We start from the raw sequence: 23,206 nt of genomic DNA on the forward strand, positions 1-23,206 counted from the left end.
AAAAAAAGGTGTTTCTAATGCCCAGTTCTGGGTTTCTAAATGGATTTCTAAATTCTTTTTTTTCTTCTTTTTTTGGTTTTTGGGTCATACCCAGTAGCGCTCAAAGGTTAGTCCTGACTCTATGCTCAGAAATCGCTCCTGGCAGGCTCAGGGGACATTATGGGATGCCGGGATTCGAACCACCATCCTTCTGCATGCAAGGTAAATGCCTTACCTCCATGCTATCTCTCCGGCACCTCTAAATGCCATTTTCTTGTAAGAACCCTGAGACTTCTGAAAAACGAATGAATTTCAGTCATGTAGAAGTGAAATAACTAACTGGAAAGATGGTATCATGTTTAACTTTTTGGGTGTGATAATTGTACTAAAAATGTCTCATCTTAGAGCAAAAATGAAAAAATGTAAGGGTACCTAAATGTCTACATCTTTCAAACAGTAGATTAAAAGTGCAGGTACTGATATTGGAATATGTGTGTATAGTGTATATGCAGTCGAAACAACACCAAGATCCGACACATTTTAGGCTGTGGGGAAGGTGTACAGCACTATCAACTTTAGGGTCTCATAATGCCAATCCATATGATCATTCTACCAATGAGCTATGTCTGTCTCCCCAATCCCGCGATTTCGTACTACAGTAGGATCTTGTATTTGATTAATTAGAGAAACACACACACACACACACCCTGGGAGACAGTGTAAATGATAAGAGTACATGCTGCTGTTGTTTCTTACCCTAGGGGGAGAGGGAACGGGTGGGGGAGGGGAAGAGAGAGAGAGAGACAGAGAGACAGACTGACTCCATCCTCAGGAATCACATGATGTGGCTCCTGTTTTGAAAAGTTCAGTATGATTTAGAAACTAATCAAAAACTATTCTCTGTTTCCTACTTACAGATGATGGAGGTAGTTCATCTGCCTCAGTAGACTTTACAATTGGAGATGAAAATCTAAACATAGGACTGCCAGTGCTATTTGAAGAAGTCATTTGTACCTGCTAAAATAAAAGAAACAGAAACAGTTTAATATTAAGGAAAAGATATTGACAAGAATTGTGCTTAAAAATTAGTCCCCAAACCCTGCTAACAATTGATTTCTCTTTTAAATTTAAGAAGTTTTCTGGGAGCTGGACAAAGTACAGGTTTTAAGAGGCTTGCCTGTCACATGGCAGACTGGTTTGATCCCTGGCATCACAGGGATCCGAGAACTGACCGTTGTTATCTCTATACACAGAGCCAAGTAGGAAGCCCTGAGTGCCACCAAATTTAGCGCCAAAATAAAAACGTTTTCATGAAGTGGAAAAACAGCCCAATTGGCTGAGCACATGCTTTGCATGCTTGAAGCCTGAGTTCAATTCCCAGTACTGTAAAGTCTTGAGAACTTCTAGGAACAACAAAAAACATTTTATGGACCCCTTCAGCAAGCTTAGATATAGTTTCATTCCCCTATCCTCCACCCCTATAAATTAAGAACAAATAAAATCCCTTGTGCTAGGTACCTTGTTTGTTAATGACTGTGAAGAAGCAATGGGTGAAGAAGAAGTTGTGATCACAGATGAACTGAAGTTGAAGGTAGGGAGTGAAGAACTAGTGATGGGCAGGGAGATTTTCGGTAATACTGGTACTTCCATTTCCTAAAATAAAAACATAAAGATATATAAGTAAGGGTTCGTTTCGTGTTTCGTGTCATTCTTACAGCTCTACTTATTTTCAGATAGAAATGATTTAGTCAGAGGTAAATATAAAATAAACCAGTGATAGTATAACAGGGAGGACATTTGCCTTGCACAAGGCTGACCAGAGAGCACTGCCAGGAGCAATTCCTGAGTGAAGAGTAAAGACCCCCCTCTAAGTCCCCCCCCCAAAAAGAGACACTTCATGAGTGTTAATGTGGACTTCAATCAAAATCAAAATAGCTGAACAAAAATTGAATCCCAACTATGGCTATCCAGAAAGCCATGGGACTCAACCCCACTTGTACCCAGCAGCAATTTCCTAATTTTTGAAATAGTAAAAATTATAAATGTAGTATTAATGAAACACTAACTTTTATTAATAAACATGAATGTCACTAAGTCAAAGACCATCTCAATTCTCAAATGATCCAGATATTTAAGTAGAAAGAACTCCTGCTTCTACAAGTAAAAGAACTTCATACTCTTCATGGTGGCAATTGTAAAACTGGATAGCTCAAATCCAAGAGGTGGAGAGAGCTCACGGCGGGAAGCCACAGACTTTGCATGCAGGAAGCCTGGCTCAGATCCCAGGTATGCCGTGGGAATTGTGGTCCCTGAGCATTGCTAGGTGTGGCCCAAAACAAAACTCAAAAAGAGCAAGTATCTGAAAACAGTGGTAAGCAACAAAATGAAGCAGAATTGCAGAGAGAAAACACCTGAAAGGAAGGGCACTGAGTATGATTCCATTCACTTTTGAGTTGCTTTCAGTGGTTAATTTCCAAGAGACAAGAACAAATCAACTTCAAGAATCAGAGGACGACTAGATAGAAGAATCAGCAGAGGAAGCAACAAAGAATGAAGACCCACAGAGGGTCCCTTGAAGTGTGTATATAAACTATCCAAATCTGATAGATCTGTATCGATGTTTAAAACAGACAACAAGCACCAGTTTCAACAGCTGCCACCTCTGCCAACTAACAGTTCAATCTGAATGAACTCAAATGATGTCATTCAACAAATCATATATAACTAATGTCAGAAAAAATGTAAACTAGCATGCACCATAAAGAAAATTTAAAAAGCTTCCAGATAGGGGTTGGAGTGAGAGCACAGTGGTAGTAGGGCTTTTGCCTTGCACGTGGCCAACCAAGAACAGACCCAGTTTCGATCCCCAGCATCCCGTATGGTACAAGCCTGTTGGAGTAACCCAAGTGCCACTGGATGTGGGCCCCCCCCCAAAAAAAAACAAACAAGAATGGCCTAAGATTTGCTCAATAAATTCTTCAACATGAAAGGAAATGAAATAGCAACTATAATTTCTGGAAGAAACAGAAGATGTGAACAAATACTTCTTCTCTTTTAATATAATCAAACCATATAGGGCAAAACTGCATGCTATGTGTTTATAGCACATCTAAATATATGATTCCAAGTACCACCAGCTAACACCACTTTGGAGAGCTAGAAGTCAAAAAAATCAGGGCCAGATATATAAGTATATGAGCATAAAATATGTGTACATAATATTCCAATATATATAAAATATTCTCTCTGGCCCCCGAAAAAGATTTTTTAAAAGTTTCAACATATTGGGCCGGGCGGTGGCGCTGGAGGTAAGGTGCCTGCCTTGCCTGTGCTAGCCTAGGACGGACCGCGGTTCGATTCCCCGGCGTCCCATATGGTCCCCCAAGAAGCCAGGAGCAACTTCTGAGCGCATAGCCAGGAGTAACCCCTGAGCGTCACAGGGTGTGGCCCAAAAACCAAAAAAAAAAAGTTTCAACATAGAGAAACTGAACAATTAATAGTTATTGAGGAAAAGTGGGGAAAAATCAAAGCCAGAGAGATAGCATGGAGGTAGGGCATTTGCCTTGCATGCAGAAGGCCGGTGGTTCGAATCCTGGCATCCCATATGGTTCCCTGAACCTGCCGTGAGCGATTTCTGAGCATAGACCCAGGAGTAATCCCTGAGCACTGCCGGGTATGACCCAAAAACCAAAAAAAAAAAAAAAAAAAAAAAGGCAAGAAAGAAAAAGAAAAACGTAGCTCTTGATATATTATCCATAATTAATTAGGGCTGGAAATGGCTCACAATGCTAACATGTATATATTCTGCCTGTCCATCCCACATGATCCCCCAAACACTATACAGGTGTCATGCCCCCTAAATAATAAATTATATTATTTATAAATCAATATTCCAGTTAAGACAAATAATATAGTTAAAATGGCAGGCCAACTATATACTGAGAGACTTGCTTTAAATATAAAGACAAAGGGGCGGGACAATACTATAGTGGTAGGGCATTTGCCTTGCACACGGTCAACCAAGATGGGCCCAGGTTCGATCTCCAGCATCCCATATGGTCTCCCAAGCCTGCCAGGAGCACAGAGCCAGAAGTAATCCCTAAGCATCGCCGGATGTGGCCCAAAACCAATAAAGAAAGAAAGAAACAAACAAACAGACACAAAAGTAAATGTATGAAAAATATTTTAACATTAAGTAAGAACAGGGAGATTTCAAACTAAAAGAGTTTTCCTTGTCAGAAAGTGAGCTCAATAAATTGAGCACATGTATTCAAGGATCATACTTGATTCCCAATACCACCTTCATTGCGCACTACAAATAAACCCAGAAGAGATAAGAACTAGAAGTATAACCCAGAGCACTGATGGAAACAATCCAAAAACCAAAACCAAAATTTCCCAGATATTTATACAATAAAAAGAGGCACTGAAGTGAACAACTTGAGGGCCTCAAATGTGAGAAGCAAAAGTATACATAATCCTTGAGATCTAAAGAAGAAACCAGGGGCCAAAGAGATAATACAGGGGCTAAGACACTTGCTTTGCATGCAGCTGATACCAGATTGATCCTCAGTATATGTATGGTCCCCAAGAACTTCCCAGAATGGCTCAACCCTCCCAAATCAGAAATAAAATGTAAGTTCTTATAAATCTTCCAGAACATAACAGAAAAATTCTTTTGCATCCTGCAAGTTTTTGGGGGACAAAAAGAATAAAAAACAACAGTGGAAAAGATAATAAATTAAGACATCACAAAACTTAGGACATCTGCTACCCAAAGGTTAATGTTAAAAAAAAGACAAACTGTTAGAAAGTATTTATATGTATAAGTGCTTTATGTAATTTGGGTCCGCTATAAATGATATATGACAATGACATTCCAATTTTTTTTTTGAATTTTGGGCCACACCCGATGACACTCATGAGTTACTCCTGGCTATGCACTCAGAAATCACTCCTTCATACGCTGGGGTCCGTCCTGAGTCAGCTGCGTGCAAGGCGAACGCCCTACTGCGTTATCGCTCCAGCCTCTGATGGTCCAATATTTTTTTTTTTTTGGTTTTTGGGCCACACCCGGTAACGCTCAGGGGTTACTCCTGGCTATGTGCTCAGAAGTTGCTCCTGGCTTGGGGGACCATATGGGACACCGGGGGATCAAACCGCGGTCCGTCCAAGGCTAGCGCAGGCAAGGCAGGCACCTTACCTCTAGCGCCACCGCCCGGCCCTGGTCCAATTTTTAAAAGGGTTAAAAGAATTGAACTACTTAGTACTAAATTAGTGGCCAAGACTGTACAAAGAACACACTATTCATTAAAAACTAAAATTGAGTATACGATCTCATACTAAAACTTAAAATTTGAAGTTATTAAATACCACACTTCTAACATTGAGACATAAATAAAGATGAAGACGTAATCATTCTACTTATCCCTGTTTTTATAAATAAGGAAGCTCCTTTGACAAAGGTTATTCACTAGTTAAGTATATACTTAACTATACTTTACCAATTACATCCCCAAAACTTGTCTTCTATACTACTTCTCTGTCCTGTGTGTCATTAAGAGTCTTCATTATAAAAACAGGAATGAGGGCCGGACAAGCTGAGAATGTATGCTTTTAATTATGGGGAAAGGGTCAGGGACTGGGTATCTGATTCCTTGACACAGCATAACTCTCCTAGGGACAACAGAGCAAAGCATGGGAGTTGCTCCTGAACACCACTGGGTGTTCAAAAAAATAAAATACAATAAATTCAAGAATGATGAGAATGGGACACCAAGGGATCGAACTGCGGTCCTTCCTTGGCTAGCGCTTGCAAGGAAGGACCGCAGTTCGATCCCTTGGCGTCCCATATGGTCCCCCCAAGCCAGGGGTGATTTCTGAGCACTTAGCCAGGAATAACCCCTGAGCATCAAACGGGTGTGGCCCAAAAAACCAACCAACCAACCAACAAACAAACGAACAAAAAAATAAACAAAAAAAAAATGATGAGAATACACAAAATGCCAGTGGTTATTATTAACACACACAAATCTTTGAAATTTCAAAAGTCAAGTAAAAGCTAAGAATTATATTACAAAATAAGTCATACAGTAACCTGAATAGTGACAGAAAATTTACCAATAACTGATTAGTAGCAATAGTGTAAGTCTCAGAGTAACAAAATAGTTACATTTCATGAGAAATTTTCCTTCAAAAATGTGGAGACTAGGGCCGGGCGGTGGCGCTAAAGGTAAGGTGCCTGCGCTAACCTTGGACGGACCGCGGTTCGATCCCCCGGTGTCCCATATGGTCCCCCAAGCCAGGAGCAACTTCTGAGCACATACCCAGGAGTAACCCCTGAGCGTCACAGGGTGTGGCCCAAAAACAAAACAAACAAAAAAAAAAATGTGGAGACTATAATTCCGGAGTGGAACAAAGCTAGGAACAGACTGAGCTGGGTGAAGCTTTCTGGGATGTGAAACTGGCTGTTGGCAGATGGCCAGAATGAATGGAGAAAGAGGGTGTTCCAGAGATGATTAAGCACCTATCTCCATAAAGTTCCTAGCAGTGCACCAGGAATAAGAAAGGTAAATAAAATTTGAACTCCATAAATGTCTTAACTATGAAGAATGACAATAAGCTGTACAAAAAATATACACATAGCAACATGACTCCAATTATAGATCTCAGAGGTTTTCTCTGTAAGTAATGAAAGGACTCTCTAGAAAATATAAGGAGATAAAGCATAGACTTTGCATATGGATCTTAGCCCTGCAGCCCTAATACTAATAGACATACCCTGTATACAGGCCGGTCACTTCTTGAGCAGTCAGGAATCAACCCTGAGTACCACTAGGTTTAGGTATAGGGCTCACCCCACCTAAAATAAAGAAGGTGCTGGGTTTGATCCCTGGAACTGTAGGGTCCCCCAGCATAACCAGTGACCACTAAGCACCACAAGCAAAATTAAAAAATGAGGAGTCAGAGTGAAAGCAAGCAAGTAGGGTGTTTGCCTGGCGTGCAGCCAAACTGAGTTTTATCACTCATATCCCTTATGGTCCTGAGCCCTGCTAAGAATGACACTTGAGTGCAGAGCCAGGAGCAACTCCTGAGAACCTCCAATCATGGTCCAAATAAAAAAATCTTTAAAGAAACGGACAGATGAAAAATTCACATATCTGTCCTTTTGCAAACTAAACCAAGCTAATAATTTTCTCAAAACAAAAAGTAAAATAAAAAACAGTAACATCAACAACAAAAATGAAGGTGGTGAAGGTGCAAATTTTACTGAAAAACACAAAAGTGACCCCAATAATAATCAGATACTTTTTTCCGGAGAAAAGACAAATCCACTTCTTTTTTGTTTGTTTTGGGTCACACCCAGTGGTGCAATGGGAACATTCCTGGTGGTGCACAGGGGACCATATGAGATGCCAGAGATAGAACCCAGGTAGGCCATGTGCAAGGTGAATAAATGCCCTACCCAGTGCACTACTGCCCCAACCCCAATTTATTTTTTTGTTTCTTTGTTTTGTCTTTTGGGGGGGCCACACCCATTTGACACTCGGGGGGCTACTCTTAGCTATGTGCTCAGAAATCACTCCTGGCTTGGGGGGACCATATAGGATGCTGAGGGATCAAACCGAGGTCCGTACTAGGCTAGCGCTCGCAAGGCAGACACCTTACCTCTAGCACCACCAATCTGGCCCCAAAAATCCATTTCTTAAATGTAAAAGTACGTAACATATATGACAAATAAAAGCTTGTTGTTTTAAAAAAAATACTATAATACTTAAAAGTATGCTGGTAAAGAAATCGTTACTCTAAAAAAAAGAAAAGAAATCATTACTCTAATAAGTAGAAGTGGCAATTGTGTAAAGGGTAGTTTACAAACTGAAAAAGAACTCGCTCAAAATAAACCTGCAAAGTAAAATAACAACAGATGAAGAAAACCAACACATGTATAATTTCTATCAAAACGTGACAACATGGTAATGTAACAAAACGTTACTGAAGACCACCTTCCCTTAACTTAAACTAAACATAAACTTCTAAAAGCTCCTGGGTCAAAGAGGAAGTCACAAATCAAATTTTAATTAGAAAGAAAAGCACTAGGGCTGGAGTGATAGTACAGCAGGTAGGACACCTACCTGCTTACACATAGCTGACCTGGGTTTGATTCCCTGGTACCCCAATATGGCTCCCCAAACACTGTCAGGAGTGATTCCTGAGGTGTTGAGCCAGGAATAAACCAGATGAAGCATCAAAGGATGAGCCCCCGCCAAATTATATATATCAAAACATACATAATCAAGCAAGGTTGAATTTATATAAAGTTTGAAATGAAGGGCTGGAGCTATATTATTTGAGGCCAACCTGGGTCTGATACCCAGAGAACCATACATGGTCCCCTGACCAGAGTCAGGCATAAGCTTGCTTGCATCAGGGTATGACCCAAACCCCTTCCAAAAATGAAATGTAACCTGTAGTTCTAAGCTGTCATGGGAATTAAATATAGCAATCCATAGACAAATGTTAATCCTCATTGTTCTCAAATTTTCTTTTTCTTTTTTTTTTTTTTTTTTTTGGTTTTTGGGCCACACCCGGCATTGCTCAGGGGTTACTCCTGGCTGTCTGCTCAGAAATAGCTCCTGGCAGGCACGGGGGACCATATGGGACACCAGGATTCGAACCAACCACCTTTGGTCCTGGATCGGCTGCTTGCAAGGCAAACGCCACTGTGCTATCTCTCCGGGCCCTGTTCTCAAATTTTCATATGAAGAATAAATTCTTTAGAGTAAGGTTTGGGCCATGCCAAACAGTATTAGGGGTTATTCCTGGCTCTGTGTTTGGAAGTATCTTCATAGTGTCCAGGGACCACAGAGATTAAAGAAACAAGCCTGGTCCAGGGTTACGGTTCAAATTTTGGTCAAGCACATTCCTACTATATGAGAAGCCCCAAGTTCAATCCCTAGAATTGCAACGCCCCAGAAACACTGGGCACAGACCTGGCAGCCTCCAAGCACAGATGAGAGGTTCTGCAGACCTCAAGACCCAGCACCACCTGGCACAAACACTGCTCCAACCAGAACTGCACCAGAACCCAGCATTTGTGGGTGCAGCCCCTTAAAAAAAATACCAATAAAACGTAAATTTATCATTTCACCTTAATGACATTGGCAAAAACTTTAAAATTAATTACTATATCAAATAATGGAATGAATAAAAGGGACAGGAGAGACAATATAACAAGTAGGGCATTTGTTGGGTATGTGCTGACCTGGGTTTGACCTCAGGAATGCACCTAAGAACCATCACAAATGATCTAGGAATAACATCTGAGGGTATGGCACAAAAATAAAAAAATAAAGAAAAAGTTTATAAACCTATGGTGGTGTGGCATGGCTCATTATAGAACTACAACGAAAGGGGTATTACAATTGACAACTATCATTCGTCTACACTCCAATAATTTTACTATAAAATAGTCCCCCAAAAAGGTATATAAGTAGAAACCATGGGGCCCGAGAGATAGCGTGGAGGTAGGGCATTTGCAATCCCCGACATCCCATATTGTCCTTAGCCTGCCAGTAGCATTTTCTTTTTTTTCCCCTCAGTGCCCCATAAGTAGTATTTTCTGAATGTAGAGCCAGGAGTAACCCAAGTGCCACCAGGTGGAACCAAATAAAATTAAAAAAGCAATTATATTAAATTGTTACCGTTCAGATGATGAATTTTGCAAATAAGAACAGGTGAGGCTATTAACCATCATGCATGATAAAATGGAAAAAAAAAAAAAACCCTAACTATACAGTATTATTCTGCAGGTTGAAAAAAATCTCAATTGCTAAGAGATTTTGAAGAAGCATCCTCGTCAACATTCTTTAATCCCATGTGTTTGAAGGAACTGTTCAATAGGATAGCAAGTTTTCAACCACTAGTGTGCTGTGAGATACTCTCTAGTGTGCCGTGGAAAAATTCCAATTTCATCCATAACATCAGCTTCAGCTCACAAGTAAACCAATCATTATAAAATACTTATAAAATAATTTGATTTTTTTTTTTGGTTTTTGGTTTTGGGGCCACACCCGGCGGTGCTCAGGGGTTACTCCTGGCTGTCTGCTCAGAAATAGCTCCTGGCAGGCACGGGGGACCATATGGGGCACCGGGATTCGAACCAACCACCTTGGGTCCTGGATCGGCTGCTTGCAAGGCAAACACCGCTGTGCTATCTCTCCGGGCCCATAATTTGATTTCTAATCAAGAGAATGACTTTATATATAGTCAATATAGTCACAGAGTTAAATTTTTCTTTTTTTTTTTTGTTTGTTTTTTGTTTTGTTTGTTTGTTTTTGTGGGTTTTGGGTCACACCGGCAGTGCTCAGGGGTTATTCCTGGCTCCAGGCTCAGAAATTGCTCCTGGCAGGCATGGGGGACCATATGGGGCACCGGGATTCGAACCGATGACCTCCTGCATGAAAGGCAAATGCCTTACCTCCATGCTATCTCTCCGGCCCCAGAGTTAAATTTTTCTAACATTTTCCTTTCCTTTTCCTTTTTTGTTTTTTGGGTCACACCTGGAGCTCAGAAGTTACTCCTGGCTCTGCGCTTAAGAGTCGCTCCTGGTAGACTTGGGGGACCATATGGGATGCCGGGATTTAAACCGGGGTCAGTCCTGTGTTGACGGCATGCAAGGCAACTCCTTACCATGGTGCTATCGCTTTGGCCCCTTTTTAACATTTTCTAATGGTGGTATGCCTCGTGATCTTTCTTCATGAAAAAAGTGTGCCTTTACAAAAAGGTTGAAAAGCACTGCAACAGGAGATCATCCCTGCCTTAAATAAACTTCCAGAGACTTAAAATATATAAACCTACCTCCTCTTCTGGAACTTTAGCTGCAGCAAAGTGTATTCGCTCCCGCCTCATCTTGCCACCTCCACTACTTATTCCAGAAGGTAAACCATTGGCTGCAGGCGTACTGAAATTTGGGTAAGAAAAGCTACTAGGAAAAAAAAAAGGAAAAAGAAAAATTAAGTGATATATATATATATATATATACACACACACACATGAGTGAATAGCTCAGCAAATTCACAACTTATTAACTGAACACCTAAAACTAGAACTGCTGACACAAAACAACTGTAAAGCTATACATGTTTTTTAAAAGTCAATCTTTTTATATGTGTAGATTCTATATTTTAGGCTTTTTTATTTTTCAAAATGCATATGGAAATCAAATACACAATTAATAAATTAAGCTATAAGGTCAGAGTAATACTACAGCATGGATTGGGCCATGCACTGATTGACCTGGGTGCAAACCCCAGCATCCCATAAGGTACCAAAAGTCTACACCAAGAATGATTCCTGAGCACAGCAAGGAATAATCACCAATGACTGTGGTTCCCCAAAAATAAGTTAAATTGTACAGATGATATTACCTTTCCCGTTCTCTATTTTGCCCTGTTGTCGTATTTTTTTCATATCCAATCTAAGAAAAAAAAAAAATGACACATTTGCTTAATTGTTTTAAATTTTCTTAACAGTATCCAAGTCTTAATAATTGAAATCAGAAATGCCATGGTTTTAGTGAATAAATCCTAAAATAAGCAACTACTATTTCTATCCTGCCATCAATAGTAAACCAAAAGCAGTAATTTAAAAAAAAAAGTAAACTGAGCCATAGTGGTGGCACAGGGGTGAGGCGTTTGCCTTGCACACAGCTGGCCCAGGACGGACCATGGTTCGATCCCCTGGTGTCCCATATGGTCCCCCAAGCCAGGAGTAATCCTTGAGCATCGCCAGGCGGGGCCCACCCCCCACAAACAGTAACCATAAAATAAGGCAATAAATAAAATAAGGCAATAAATAAAAGACTATATATAATCAATCTAACAAAATGAAGGAGTCCTAAGTGAATTTTTGGTTGCTAAGAAATGCCAAGAGGGGCCACAATAATAGTCCAGGAGGTAAGGTAATTTCTTTACACACAGCCAACCATGGTTTGATCCCTGGCATCCCATATGGTTCAAGGAGCCTCCAGATGTCCTGAATGCAGAGGCAGGAATAACCTAAGTCCTGCCAGGTATAGCCCCAAAACAACAACAAATCCAAAGTTGTGAAGCTAAAATAATTGGAGGGACCAAAAAGATCTATCTGTGCTAAAACTAAGTCAAGATCTCTATCCATTTTTGTTTGTTTTTTGGTCACACGTGGTGACACTCAGGGGTTACTCCTGGCTATGAGCTCAGAAATCACCCCTGGCTCGGGGTACCATATGGGACGAACCACGGTCGTATTAGGTTATTATTTTTTATTAGGTTTTTATTTTTTCTTTTGGGACAATTGACAGTATCTAAATAGAATCAATTCTATAAATGCACTGTCCTAAAGTTAAGTTTTTGGTTGATAAGTGCTCTATAGTTTCAAAAGAAACTTATTTGTGGGGCCAAAGAGATAGCATGAAGGTAAGGCCACTGGTTCAAATCCTGGCATCCCATGGTCCCCCGGGGCCTGCCAGGAGCGATTTCTAAGCGTGGAGTCAGAAGTAACCCCTGAGTACTTGCCAGGTGTGAACTCCCAAAACCAAAAACCAAAAAAAAAAAAAAAAAATTTATTTGTAGCAAAAGAAAAAAACCAAAACAATAAAGGACATACAACAATAAACTCAGAAAAACAAAACATTTAAGACAAAAGAAAAGGGGCTGACACGTTTGATCACTGATACCTCAGGTCCTACTAGGAGAAATCCTTGAGCACAGTTATCCCTGAGCACCACCGCTTATGACTTAACCATGCCTTCCCTGACCACCCCACACACCCACCCACCAGGTTTTAAACATAGCCAAAAGGATAAGACCGAGGTTCTCCTTTCTGGAAAAGAGATAGTAGAAGCTCTGGGAAGAAAGGGAAATATGTGCCAGGAGTTCTACTCTCACCTCCCTGTCTCTGTTCACAGATCCTTCCCAACTGGATCCCCACACCCTGAGCACACCCCAGCCCCCAGCCCAGCAAGGTAGCTGAGGCCCCTTGCACAAATGCCTGTTTTCAGCTGGCCCATCAAATCTGCCTCCACATGGTTTGTTTCACAGTTTTTCTTTTTTTTATTGCTAATAAATATTTGTTACCAAAAAAAGGGGGGGGGGGGGCTGAGCAATAAACACAGTGGGTATGGTGTTTGCCTTGCAGGCCAATCCACATTCAATTCCATGTGGTTCCCCCAGTACTGCCAAGAGTAATTCCTGAATGCAGAGCCAGGAGTAAGGCTTAAACACTGCTGGGTGTGAGCCAACCCCAATTCCCCCCCCCCCCAAAAAAAAGAGAAAACAGAACCAATCTTTAAAAAAAATTTTTTAGTGACATGCTTGTACAATTCCATTCCTTAGAAAAATGGAAGTAGCAACACAATAAACAACACCCCACCCCAAATCTGAAAAATGGAAAAACAATACCTGGTCTATCAAAGTAATAAAATATCCAGCCATAAAAAGGAATGGGTTGGAGAGAGCAGGTAAAATGCTGGCCTAGGGCCCGAAGAGATAGCACAGCGGCATTTGCCTTGCAAGCAGCCGATCCAGGACCAAAGGTGGTTGGTTCGAATCCCGGTGTCCCATATGGTCCCCCGTGCCTGCCAGGAGCTATTTCTGAGCAGACAGCCAGGAGTAACCCCAGAGTACTGCTGGGTGTGACCCAAAAACAAAAACAAAAAAACAACAAAACAAAACAAACAAACAAACAAAAAAAAGCTGGCCTAGCCACTCAGCCAACCTGGGTTCAAACCCCAGCATCCCCTGTGGCACTGCCAGGAGTAATTTCTTGAGTGCAGAGCCAAGAGTGCTTACCCTGACAGAATTGATGGGTATGGCCTAGAAACCACTGCCAAAGTATTTTTTTTTTTAAGAAAAAAAAAAAGGTAAATGGGGGCCCGGAGCAATAGTGCAGCGGTAGGGCATTTGCCTTGCACAAGACTGACCCATGATGGACCTGAGTTCGATCCCCAGCATCCCATGTGGTCCCCCAAGTGATTTCTTAGCGCATAGCAAGGAGTAACCCCTGAGTGTCACTGGGTGTGCCCCCCCAAAAAAAACCCCAAAACAAAAATAAAAATAAAAAGGTAAATGACATCAAGGCAGTTATTTGAAGAGTTATTTGAAGAGATAGACAGTTCAATTGAGTTGAGTGAATGCTCTGCCTTCGGGAGGCCAGGGGTTTGATCTGCAGCACTTCAGTGGGATGAAATACCAGAAGGAATCTTAAAGCACTGAGCTTAGTATAGCCCCTGGGGACTAATGAATGTGTCCCTCAAATAAAAAATAAATTTCCATGATAAAGGGAGGGTTAAAGTTTGGAGATTAGAGAGACAAACCGAAAGTGTAATATATGGCTTGAGGGTCCAGAGCAGTGGCACAACAGTAGGGTGTTTGCCTTGCCTTTCTAGTGCTGACTTAGGATGGACTGCAATTTAATCGATCCCCTGAAGTCCCATATGGTCCCCCAAGCCAGGAACGATTTCTGAGCCATAGCCAGAAGGAATGAGTCACTGGGTGTGGGCCAAAAACCAAAAACCAAAAAAAAAAAGGCTTGAATTCTAGCTCAAAAGAGCATCTTTAAGTCACATCTAAATATGGGCAAGATATCAGATTAAATATAACCAAAAAATGTACTGGAATTAATTTACACAAAAATGAAATACTCCAGATGTCTACCATTCCTAGAGAACAGGTATTATCTAAAACAGATCTTGCTCTGTCTGACAATAGCATCGGATACCAGGCACAAACCACAGAGATCAAGTCAGCAAGAATTAACCTAAAGAAGTGCACACTAATGCTTAATAAACACTAATTCAGAAGTTAAGGTACTCACCATTTTAAAAGCAAACTGATTTTCAATCATCAATTCACAAACTTTACTTTATCCATAATTATGCTCACTCACAATAGAGTATTTGTCGTTTGTTACCTCTCACTCATTTTAATCAATACTTAAAACACTAGTAAAAACACACATACTCACACTGTGCTTTTTATCTATTCTTTGATTAGTCTTCTTTAATTCACCAGATGGGGTCAGAGATGGTTTAAAATAAACCGTTCTATTTGTTGCTATGGACAATGGTTTAGGGGTCAAGAGTCTCTGAACAGGAGGGTAATGAGAATCCACCTTATGGAACAAAAGTCAAGGACAACTTTTAATTTCATGTTTATCAGTGATGCACATCTTAAAAAACAGACAATAGCTAATGTAACCCAGACACTATGAAAGAGTACTTCCCAAAGCAGTGGTTTTCAAATCTTTTTACAACTGAGGACCAGTAAAAGCAGGAGAAATATTTCATGGAACACCAAGATAAAAACCATTTATAATATAAGTAGTAATATTTATTGATACTGTAAAAGCCATCCAGATGTAATGTGTTAAATGGCAATCACATTTCTGCATACCAGCAGATATATTCTGTGCACTGACACCAGACCTACGATCAGAAGTTGAAAAGCATTGCCCTACATTTAAATCAAGAGTTCTAATGGGACAAATGTGTTCAAAGCATATTTACTTATTTGCCCAGCAACTCTCAATTTTCTTAAAAAAAAAAAAAAAAAAAGTAATACTTCCAGATAAACCTAGCATTTTAATCTTATAAAATATCTAAATATAGGGGTCAGAGAGATAGCATGGAGGTAAGGCATTTGCCTTTCATGCAGAGGGTCAGTGGTTCGAATCCCTGCATCCCATATGGTCCCTTAAAGCCTGCCAGAAGTAATTTCTGAGCGTAAAACCAGGAGTAACCCCAGAGCACCGCTGGTTGTGATCCAGAAACAAAACAAACAAAACAGAACAAAAATACAACTACTAATACTTATAAAGCTGAAGTCTTACCTTTTCTCTTTTGGCCTGAAAATCTGTGGTGGCATCAATCACACTCCTATCAAGGGGCTAAAAAAAAAAATCAAAAATACTCTTGTAAAACAGGCGAAACAGAAAAGAAGTCTACTTGCTTATTTACAAAATTTCCTCAAAAGGCTTAGAAGACAACTTACTGAATTGAAGGGAGAAGAAACAACAGATGGAATTCTTTTTGCATCCTGTTAATAATGAAATATTATTACTTAAGGCTTTTCATTAAATAGTTTTACTATGCTTGATTACAATTTGGGGGGGTTGTTTAGGGAGTCACACCCAGTGACCCTCCGGGGTTAATCCTAGCTATGCGCTCAGAAATTGGTCCTGGCTCGGGGGACCATATGGTACGCCAGCAATTGAACCGAGGTCCATCCTGGATCGGCCACTTGCAAGGCAAATGCCCTACTGCTGTGCTATTGCTCCGGCCCCGCTTGATTATGATTTTAGAAGAAAAAAATGAGGAGCAAGAGAAACAGTATCTGGACTGCGTCCCCAGCACCTCACATGGTACCCCATGACTTCCAGAAATGTTTTTTGAGCACAGAGCCAGGGGAGAGCCCTGAGCACCACTGGATGTGGACCAAAATCAAAGAAAAAAAATTCTACTAGCAAGTCCAGAAAAAAAAGTACAGGGGCTATGGCCTTTGCCTTGTATCCCTGATCCCAGTTGGAATCCCTGGCACCAGATGATCCCTTGAGTACTGCTCAGGGTGACTCCCAGACACAGATTCAGGAATAGGGCCGGAGCACCAGCAAATGTGGCCCAAATGCCCTCCCCTAATCAGTCAGTGCCATATGAAATGTTTTTGAGTGAGGGTTGGGGAGCACTTACCGCTAGCGGGCTGGACATCTTCTCTAAAGACTGCAATATTCTCCGGGCTGTTGTACTGGTCACCCCATAGGACTGCGCATTGAGTTGCTTAGCTTTCATCTGCCTTCTGACTGGTGCCTGCAAAGTCAAGTTTGTATTATTTGTTAAAGCCATAAATTCTGAAGTACAGAGGCAACAAAAGAGATTTGAAAATAGATGTTAATGTTAAAAATGAGATTAATGTCTTAACATCAACTTATCTCTGGGAGATGACATTAAGCTTATGGTTAACATTTTTTCTTTATCCCTCTCCACCTGACAGATTATGTTTACCAAAAAAAAAAAGACAAGACAGCACACTCTACTCTCTAAACACCTGCAAGATAGTTTTGCTTTCCTCTGTTAAATAACTAGCAAAGCTTCTAATTTGCCCACCACATTTGGTTTCAACTGTATAGGAGACATGTTGATCAAATGCTGGGCTCTCAAAGAATATTTTCAATGTTCGATGTCAACAGATTCTACTATGTTAAAATAGGAAAATGAAGTAGCAGGCAAAAAGTTCTAGCCTTATTTGGCTGAAGTGGGTAGGGTGTTTGTTCTGTACACAGTTGACATGGGTTCGATCCCTGGCACTCCATTTGGTCACCAGGATTAAGCCGTAACAACTGTTGGGTACGGTCCAAAAAAAGGGGTGGGGCGCAAACAACACAGGGAAAAAACCAAGTTACAGCTTTGTCTTGATGTATTTATCCTTTATACTTAATTCTTTTGTTGTTTGGGGCAACAACTGGTGTGCTCAGGGGTCATTTCTGCTCTGTGCTCAGAATCACTACTGGCAAGGATCAGGGAACCATATAGGATGCCGGGGATTGACCCCAAGTCAACCATACATTAAGGCAAGCACCCACCGGCTCCAGCCTCTGTACTTAATATTCATTCAAATTACAAAAAAAAAAATGGAGCCACACAGACAAAAACAGCATGCCTTACATATAGTCAACCTGGTTCAACCCATGGGACTCTCTGGTTCCCCTGGCAGCCCTGGGATAGGCCTGGCGGCCCCAGAGCACTGCTAGGTGACTTGTGTACCCTTGGCAAAGTAGGGCCCAACCAGCATTGTGTTCTTGGGCCTTCAGACTCATTACCAGCCTGCTTGCTGGGCACTACTAGGAGGACCCTCTACTTCAACAAAAAACAAACGAAAAACTAAATTAATAAGAAATATACTCAAATAGGGTCCAGCCAGAGCCAAGAGTACAGGGAGAGAGGTTTTCCTTGCACACAGCTGGCCCAATTCTATCCCAAGTACTCAGTACAGTCCCCCATTTAGTAACTCAATAAATTTTCATAAGCTGTCACATTATTATACTCTTTGGGCTTTGACTGGACCAAGAAAGTTTTAAAAATACTTCTGCTCAGGTAAGGTCCCCAGACCCTTAGCTGGACAATACTTGACAGTGGAGACGACACACAAGAGCCCTCCTTGATCTGTCTCTCCTGATAAAGTTCCTCTACCAGTTTCTACACATGTGATACACTACTTCATATGGTGATTCTACTTCCTGAGCTGCACATAGCTACCTTTCCCCCTCATAATATGCATGACTTCTTTTCCCCCCAAAGAAATGTTATGCAGATGTTATGCTAATTTTTACAGCGTAAAACCAGATCTCTGTGCATATGCTTAGGCTAAACATACTTCGTAAGTTCTTTTCTTGCTTCCAAGTAAAGTCTCTCTATCCATAAAAAGCAAACAGAACAAAAGCCCCCACTAACATAAAATGCCCCTAGTGGTCTAAAATTACATTCATAGTCACCTAAATGGAAAGAACTTACTATTTTACAATCTATCATTTATTAAGGACTAAAAGAACACATTAAGGTGTTTCATCTCAGTCGTTAGGTATTTTCAAGATTCAGAGTTTTCCTTTATTCAGACCAACCTGGTATGGTGAGTTCCGCAGTTTAGGCTGTCTCAGAGCAGCTGCGGCCCCTCCGTAAGTTGTTTTTCCAGGATAAAAGGGAGAATCTCCAAGCTGACTTGTTTTAAGGGTTGAGTTCCCAAGAGACTACAGAAACACAAGATAAACTATAAGCAATACACTCAAAACTAATGTGATGCGATCCAATTTAATCAGTACTCACAGGGGAGAGCGTCCCAAAAGCAGACAAATTGAATGCTGGTTTCTTTGAGCTGGTGGCAGTGTGCTGTGACAGTGAATGAGAACGTTCAGCCTCTGGGGACCACAGAGGTGGCACTGAAGTGTTCTTTGTCACAGCGATGTCTGCAACAAAAAATACATAATGCTTAGTAAGAGCACTAATTACAGGATGCTACAACTTCAGAAGTAGAAAATATAAACTACAACAAAACCAGGGAAAGCTTTCATAAAATTTAATTTTACTACTAAATGCCAAAAATAATACCTTTATCAGACGCTCTTGAAGAAAACCCACTAGTCGTTGAGATGTTATCATCATCATGCTGAGAGGTAGAATCTTTAATTTCTTTCACAAGGGAAAAACCAGAACTGCCAATTGGGAATGCCGAGGACGTAGAGGGCTGACAGTGTAATGCCGGAGATTCCAACATAGAGAAATTCAAATGGCTCCGATGTAGAGAAGGCCTTGTTAATACATCTGGATAATTTGAAGCAGTACTGGTTGTTGAGGGCTCTAGGAAGGGAAAAAGCATAATACTATGAATACAGAATTTCTGAAACATTATTACACACAAAATAAACACCAACATGTAAGGAAAAAAAATGCTGCATAAGGAGCCGGAGCAATAGCACATCGGTAGAGCATTTGCCTTGCACATGGCTGACTTGGGATGGACGCGGGTTTGATCCTCGACATCCCATATGGTCCTCTGAGCCTGCCAGGAGCAATTTCTGAGCACAGAACCAGGAGTAACCCCTGAGCGTCACCAACTGACCCCAAAACAAAGCAATCAAAAAGAAAGTGCAGTACTGGCATAACCACAATAAATCAACAAGAAAAAAGTCCGAAATAAACTCATTTATGTTAGCAGATCATCTGTCATCATGACCACCCAATGGGGAAAGGATATTCTCTTCAACTTCAACAGTTTTGGAAAAAAAACAGGCAAAAGCATGATACTTGACTCTATATTATATACTGTGTGTGTGTGAGTGTCTATATACTACAGACATAAATTTAAGCTGGAGTAAAGAGGGTCGGAACAATAGGACAAGTAGAGCATTTGCTTTGCATGAGGGTGAGCTAGATTAGGTCTCCAGAATTCCATATGGTCCCACAAGAACTGCAGAGTTCTGCACAAGAGTACAGAGCAAAGAGTAATCCCTGCTCATTGCTGGGTTGCTGGTTACAAAAAAAGCACATACCCCAAGATGTACCCTAAAACTCTACAACTCTGAAGGAAGTCCTAACAATGATTTGCTGGATATTACAAGCAAAAAAATGAAAACAGACATGGGACTATATTGAATTTAAAAACTTTGGGCAAGAGACAGTTTTGAGAGGAAGAGTAAAAGTGTGTGTTTGTGTGTTTTTAATAAATATGCAAAAGCCAACAAATATGAAAAGGTGCCCAACATAACTAATCATCAAAAAAGACGCAATAAAAAAACATAGTGATACCCATTAGGGCCAAAGTTATCAGAAAAACAAAACCAGCAAGAATATGGTAAAATTGGAAACCCTGTGCTATTAGTATCACTGGAGAACAGTATGGTTCTTTCCTTAAAAATGAAAAGCAGGGGCCGGAGAGATAACATGGAGGAAAGGCGTTTGCCTTTCATGCAGAAGGTCATCGGTTCGAATCCCGGCGTCCCATATGCTCCCCTGTGCCTGCCAGGAGCAATTTCTGAGCATGGAGCCAGGAGTAACCCCTGAGCACTGCTGGATGTGACCCAAAAACCACAAAAATAAATAAATAAATAAATAAATAAATAAATAAATAAATAAATAAATAAATAAATAAAAATGAAAAGCAGCAGCCGGGGAGATAGCAGAGCGCTGGGACGTTTGCCTTGCACACAGCCGATCTAGGATAGATGGTGGTTCAAATCCTGACAATACATATGGCCCCCTTGCCTTGCACAAGGCTGACCCAGGTTTGATACCCAACGTCCATATTGTCACTGAGCACTCACAATTAATTCCTGAGTGCAGAACCAAAAGTAACCCCTGAGCATCACCAGCTATGGCCCAAAAACAAATGTACAAAATTTCACAGATAGAAAATGAAAATTGCTCTATTCATCTCACACATAAATTCAGATTAATTCTAAACTGTATGTATGCTAGAGCCCATATGAAGTCTCTAATGCCCAGAAAAGACTGACATGGAAGTAGTAGTTCAAGACATCTATCAGATAATGCCTCAACATGTTTTGGGGCCCCACCCAGCAATGCTCAGGGATTACTCCTGGCTTTGTACTCACAAATTACTTCCGCAGGTGCTCAGGAAGCCATCCGGGATGCGGGAGTTTGAACCCAATACTGCACATGCAAACACCCTAGCTGCTATACTAGTTATTTCTCTGGCCCTATAAATAAGTGACTTCTATGGCATGTGAAATGTATCTCAAAAAACTATAAATATATGTAAATTGAAATACGGAGTTATATTACTAATTATGACACCATTCATGGGCTGTACTGAAGCTATTTAAGCCCCATAAAAATGCTGTAAGAAAGAAGTTCTCAAGTCTTTAAAATGCAGGGTCACTTAATTCTAAGACTAAGGAAACCACCCACCCACTGAGTTTGCTACAGAGAGGATATAAAGTTAACTGTTCTTTATTATGTCCAACTTCATGTCTTGTGAAAAACATTATCAAACTCTCACTGCAACAGTTAATATTTATATACAGCTCCCTCGGCACAGGAATTTATTCCAAGGACTTTATTTTCACTTTTTTAAAAACAATCTGAAGGTCCAGGAAAGAAACAGATTATTTTCCAAAAACCACAGCTAACAATTGGCAATTCACAACTAAAGTTAACACCAGTAGATGGAATTTCTTTTGGGTTTACTTTTGGGATTTTTAGGGTCATACGCAGGAATAGGTGAGTGTATGGTGGGGAATGTGTCTGTGTGGTGGCATGCATATGCCTGCTCACCAGCGAGACTAGGAATTGAATCTGAGCATCCTGCAAGCAGACCAGACAAACACTCAGCCCACAATAAGGCAGCTCTCCCTCCTAGAAATTACTCTCGGCTGATACCAGTCTCTGAGCCATCAGGGGTGACTCCAAAACAAAACAAAAAAGCAAATCTAGGGGCTGGAGAGATAGTATGGAGGTAAGGCGTTTGCCTTGCATGCAGAAGGTTGGTGGTTCAAATCCCGGCATCCCATCTGATCCCCTGAGCCTGCCAGGAGCGATTTCTGAGCAGAGAGCCAGGAGTAACCCGAGTGCTGCTGGGTATGACCCAAAAACCAAAAAAAAAAAAAAAGGCAAATCTATAGTAGGAAAGGTAGTATAGGGGTAAAGGAATATACAGAGCACCACTTGCACCTGGCTCAGTGTGGATGTGTGAATGCCTGACACAAGGTCCCTTGAACACCACTAGTGCAGCCTCAAGCCCCCAAGCACCATCATATCCTAAAACAGTGGTCGGCAACCTTTTTTTTCAACTGAGACAAATCTGGCCAAAACCATGACTGAAATTTATTTTGAGAGCCACATTTTTTTTTGGCAGCGCTCAAGGGTTACTCCTGGCTCTATGCTCAGAAATCGCTCCTGCACACAGGACGCGCACGGAGTCCTGACTTTTGGAGTGGCCACCCGGCACACAGAAGAGCCAAATTAAAAGTGTAAAGAGCAACTTGTGGCTCGTGAGCCGCAGGTTGCCGATCACTGGTCTAGAACTCTAGCACTGAACCACCAGCTGATTGTCTTAGAATCACTAGGATTAGCCCCCAGAATTTCCTGGATAGGTATCCCACACCACTATCTATATCTAAGTCATGAAAACCTCAAACCGAAGGAAATATAGACATTCTACTTACCTTCCGTATTACTGACTGTTGGCTCAGGAGTGATTCTCCCATCATGAATATTTGAGTTCTCCTCATCAGCATAGACGAGGTGGTCACCTTCTCTATTTTCCGACCACTGTGCTACCTCTCTTGTATCTGTTGAACAGTTACATACATCTTCATTCTTATTGAAGTATCTTTGCAGCCATCCTGGCACAATGTTCTTAACAGATTCTGTAACTCTACTAAGAATGCCCTGTTGTGAAGAAAAACATAAAGGGGGTTCAGAAAAGCATCTCTAAAAAAAAGTCCAAACAAGCAAAACAAACTGCTTCCAACAAAATGTCCTAAAACTCAGTTGTTAATGCTAGTGACTCGACAAATTCTATAGAAAGTAATAAACTAGGGCCAGAGTGATAACACAGCAGTAGGGTGTTTGCCTTACACTCAGCTGACCCAGGATGCACCTGGGTTTGATTCCCTGCATCTCATATGGTCCCATAACATAGCAGTACTGTGTTTGCCTTACACGCAGCTGACCCAGGACGCACCG

At 41.0% G+C, this 23,206-nt stretch overlaps 1 protein-coding gene across 1 annotated transcript in view; it reads right to left on the reverse strand.

Annotated features, from left to right (window-relative positions):
• The window catches only part of NUP153 (nucleoporin 153), a 73,933-nt gene that overhangs the window by 32,014 nt on the left and 18,713 nt on the right, over window positions 1–23,206 (reverse strand). Inside the window, exons 4-15 of the mRNA XM_049764806.1 lie at window positions 22,684–22,949; window positions 19,109–19,357; window positions 18,827–18,966; window positions 18,625–18,750; window positions 16,700–16,816; window positions 16,005–16,049; window positions 15,844–15,900; window positions 14,980–15,126; window positions 11,406–11,455; window positions 10,837–10,963; window positions 1,498–1,632; window positions 895–996 (exon numbers count right to left, since the gene is read on the reverse strand). Of these exons, the coding sequence (XP_049620763.1) occupies window positions 895–996; window positions 1,498–1,632; window positions 10,837–10,963; window positions 11,406–11,455; window positions 14,980–15,126; window positions 15,844–15,900; window positions 16,005–16,049; window positions 16,700–16,816; window positions 18,625–18,750; window positions 18,827–18,966; window positions 19,109–19,357; window positions 22,684–22,949 (1,561 nt within the window). The remainder of the gene's footprint in view (window positions 1–894; window positions 997–1,497; window positions 1,633–10,836; window positions 10,964–11,405; window positions 11,456–14,979; window positions 15,127–15,843; window positions 15,901–16,004; window positions 16,050–16,699; window positions 16,817–18,624; window positions 18,751–18,826; window positions 18,967–19,108; window positions 19,358–22,683; window positions 22,950–23,206) is intronic.

Source organism: Suncus etruscus, chromosome 18, assembly GCF_024139225.1.
Source record: "Suncus etruscus isolate mSunEtr1 chromosome 18, mSunEtr1.pri.cur, whole genome shotgun sequence".
Classification (NCBI taxonomy): Eukaryota; Metazoa; Chordata; class Mammalia; order Eulipotyphla; family Soricidae; genus Suncus; species Suncus etruscus.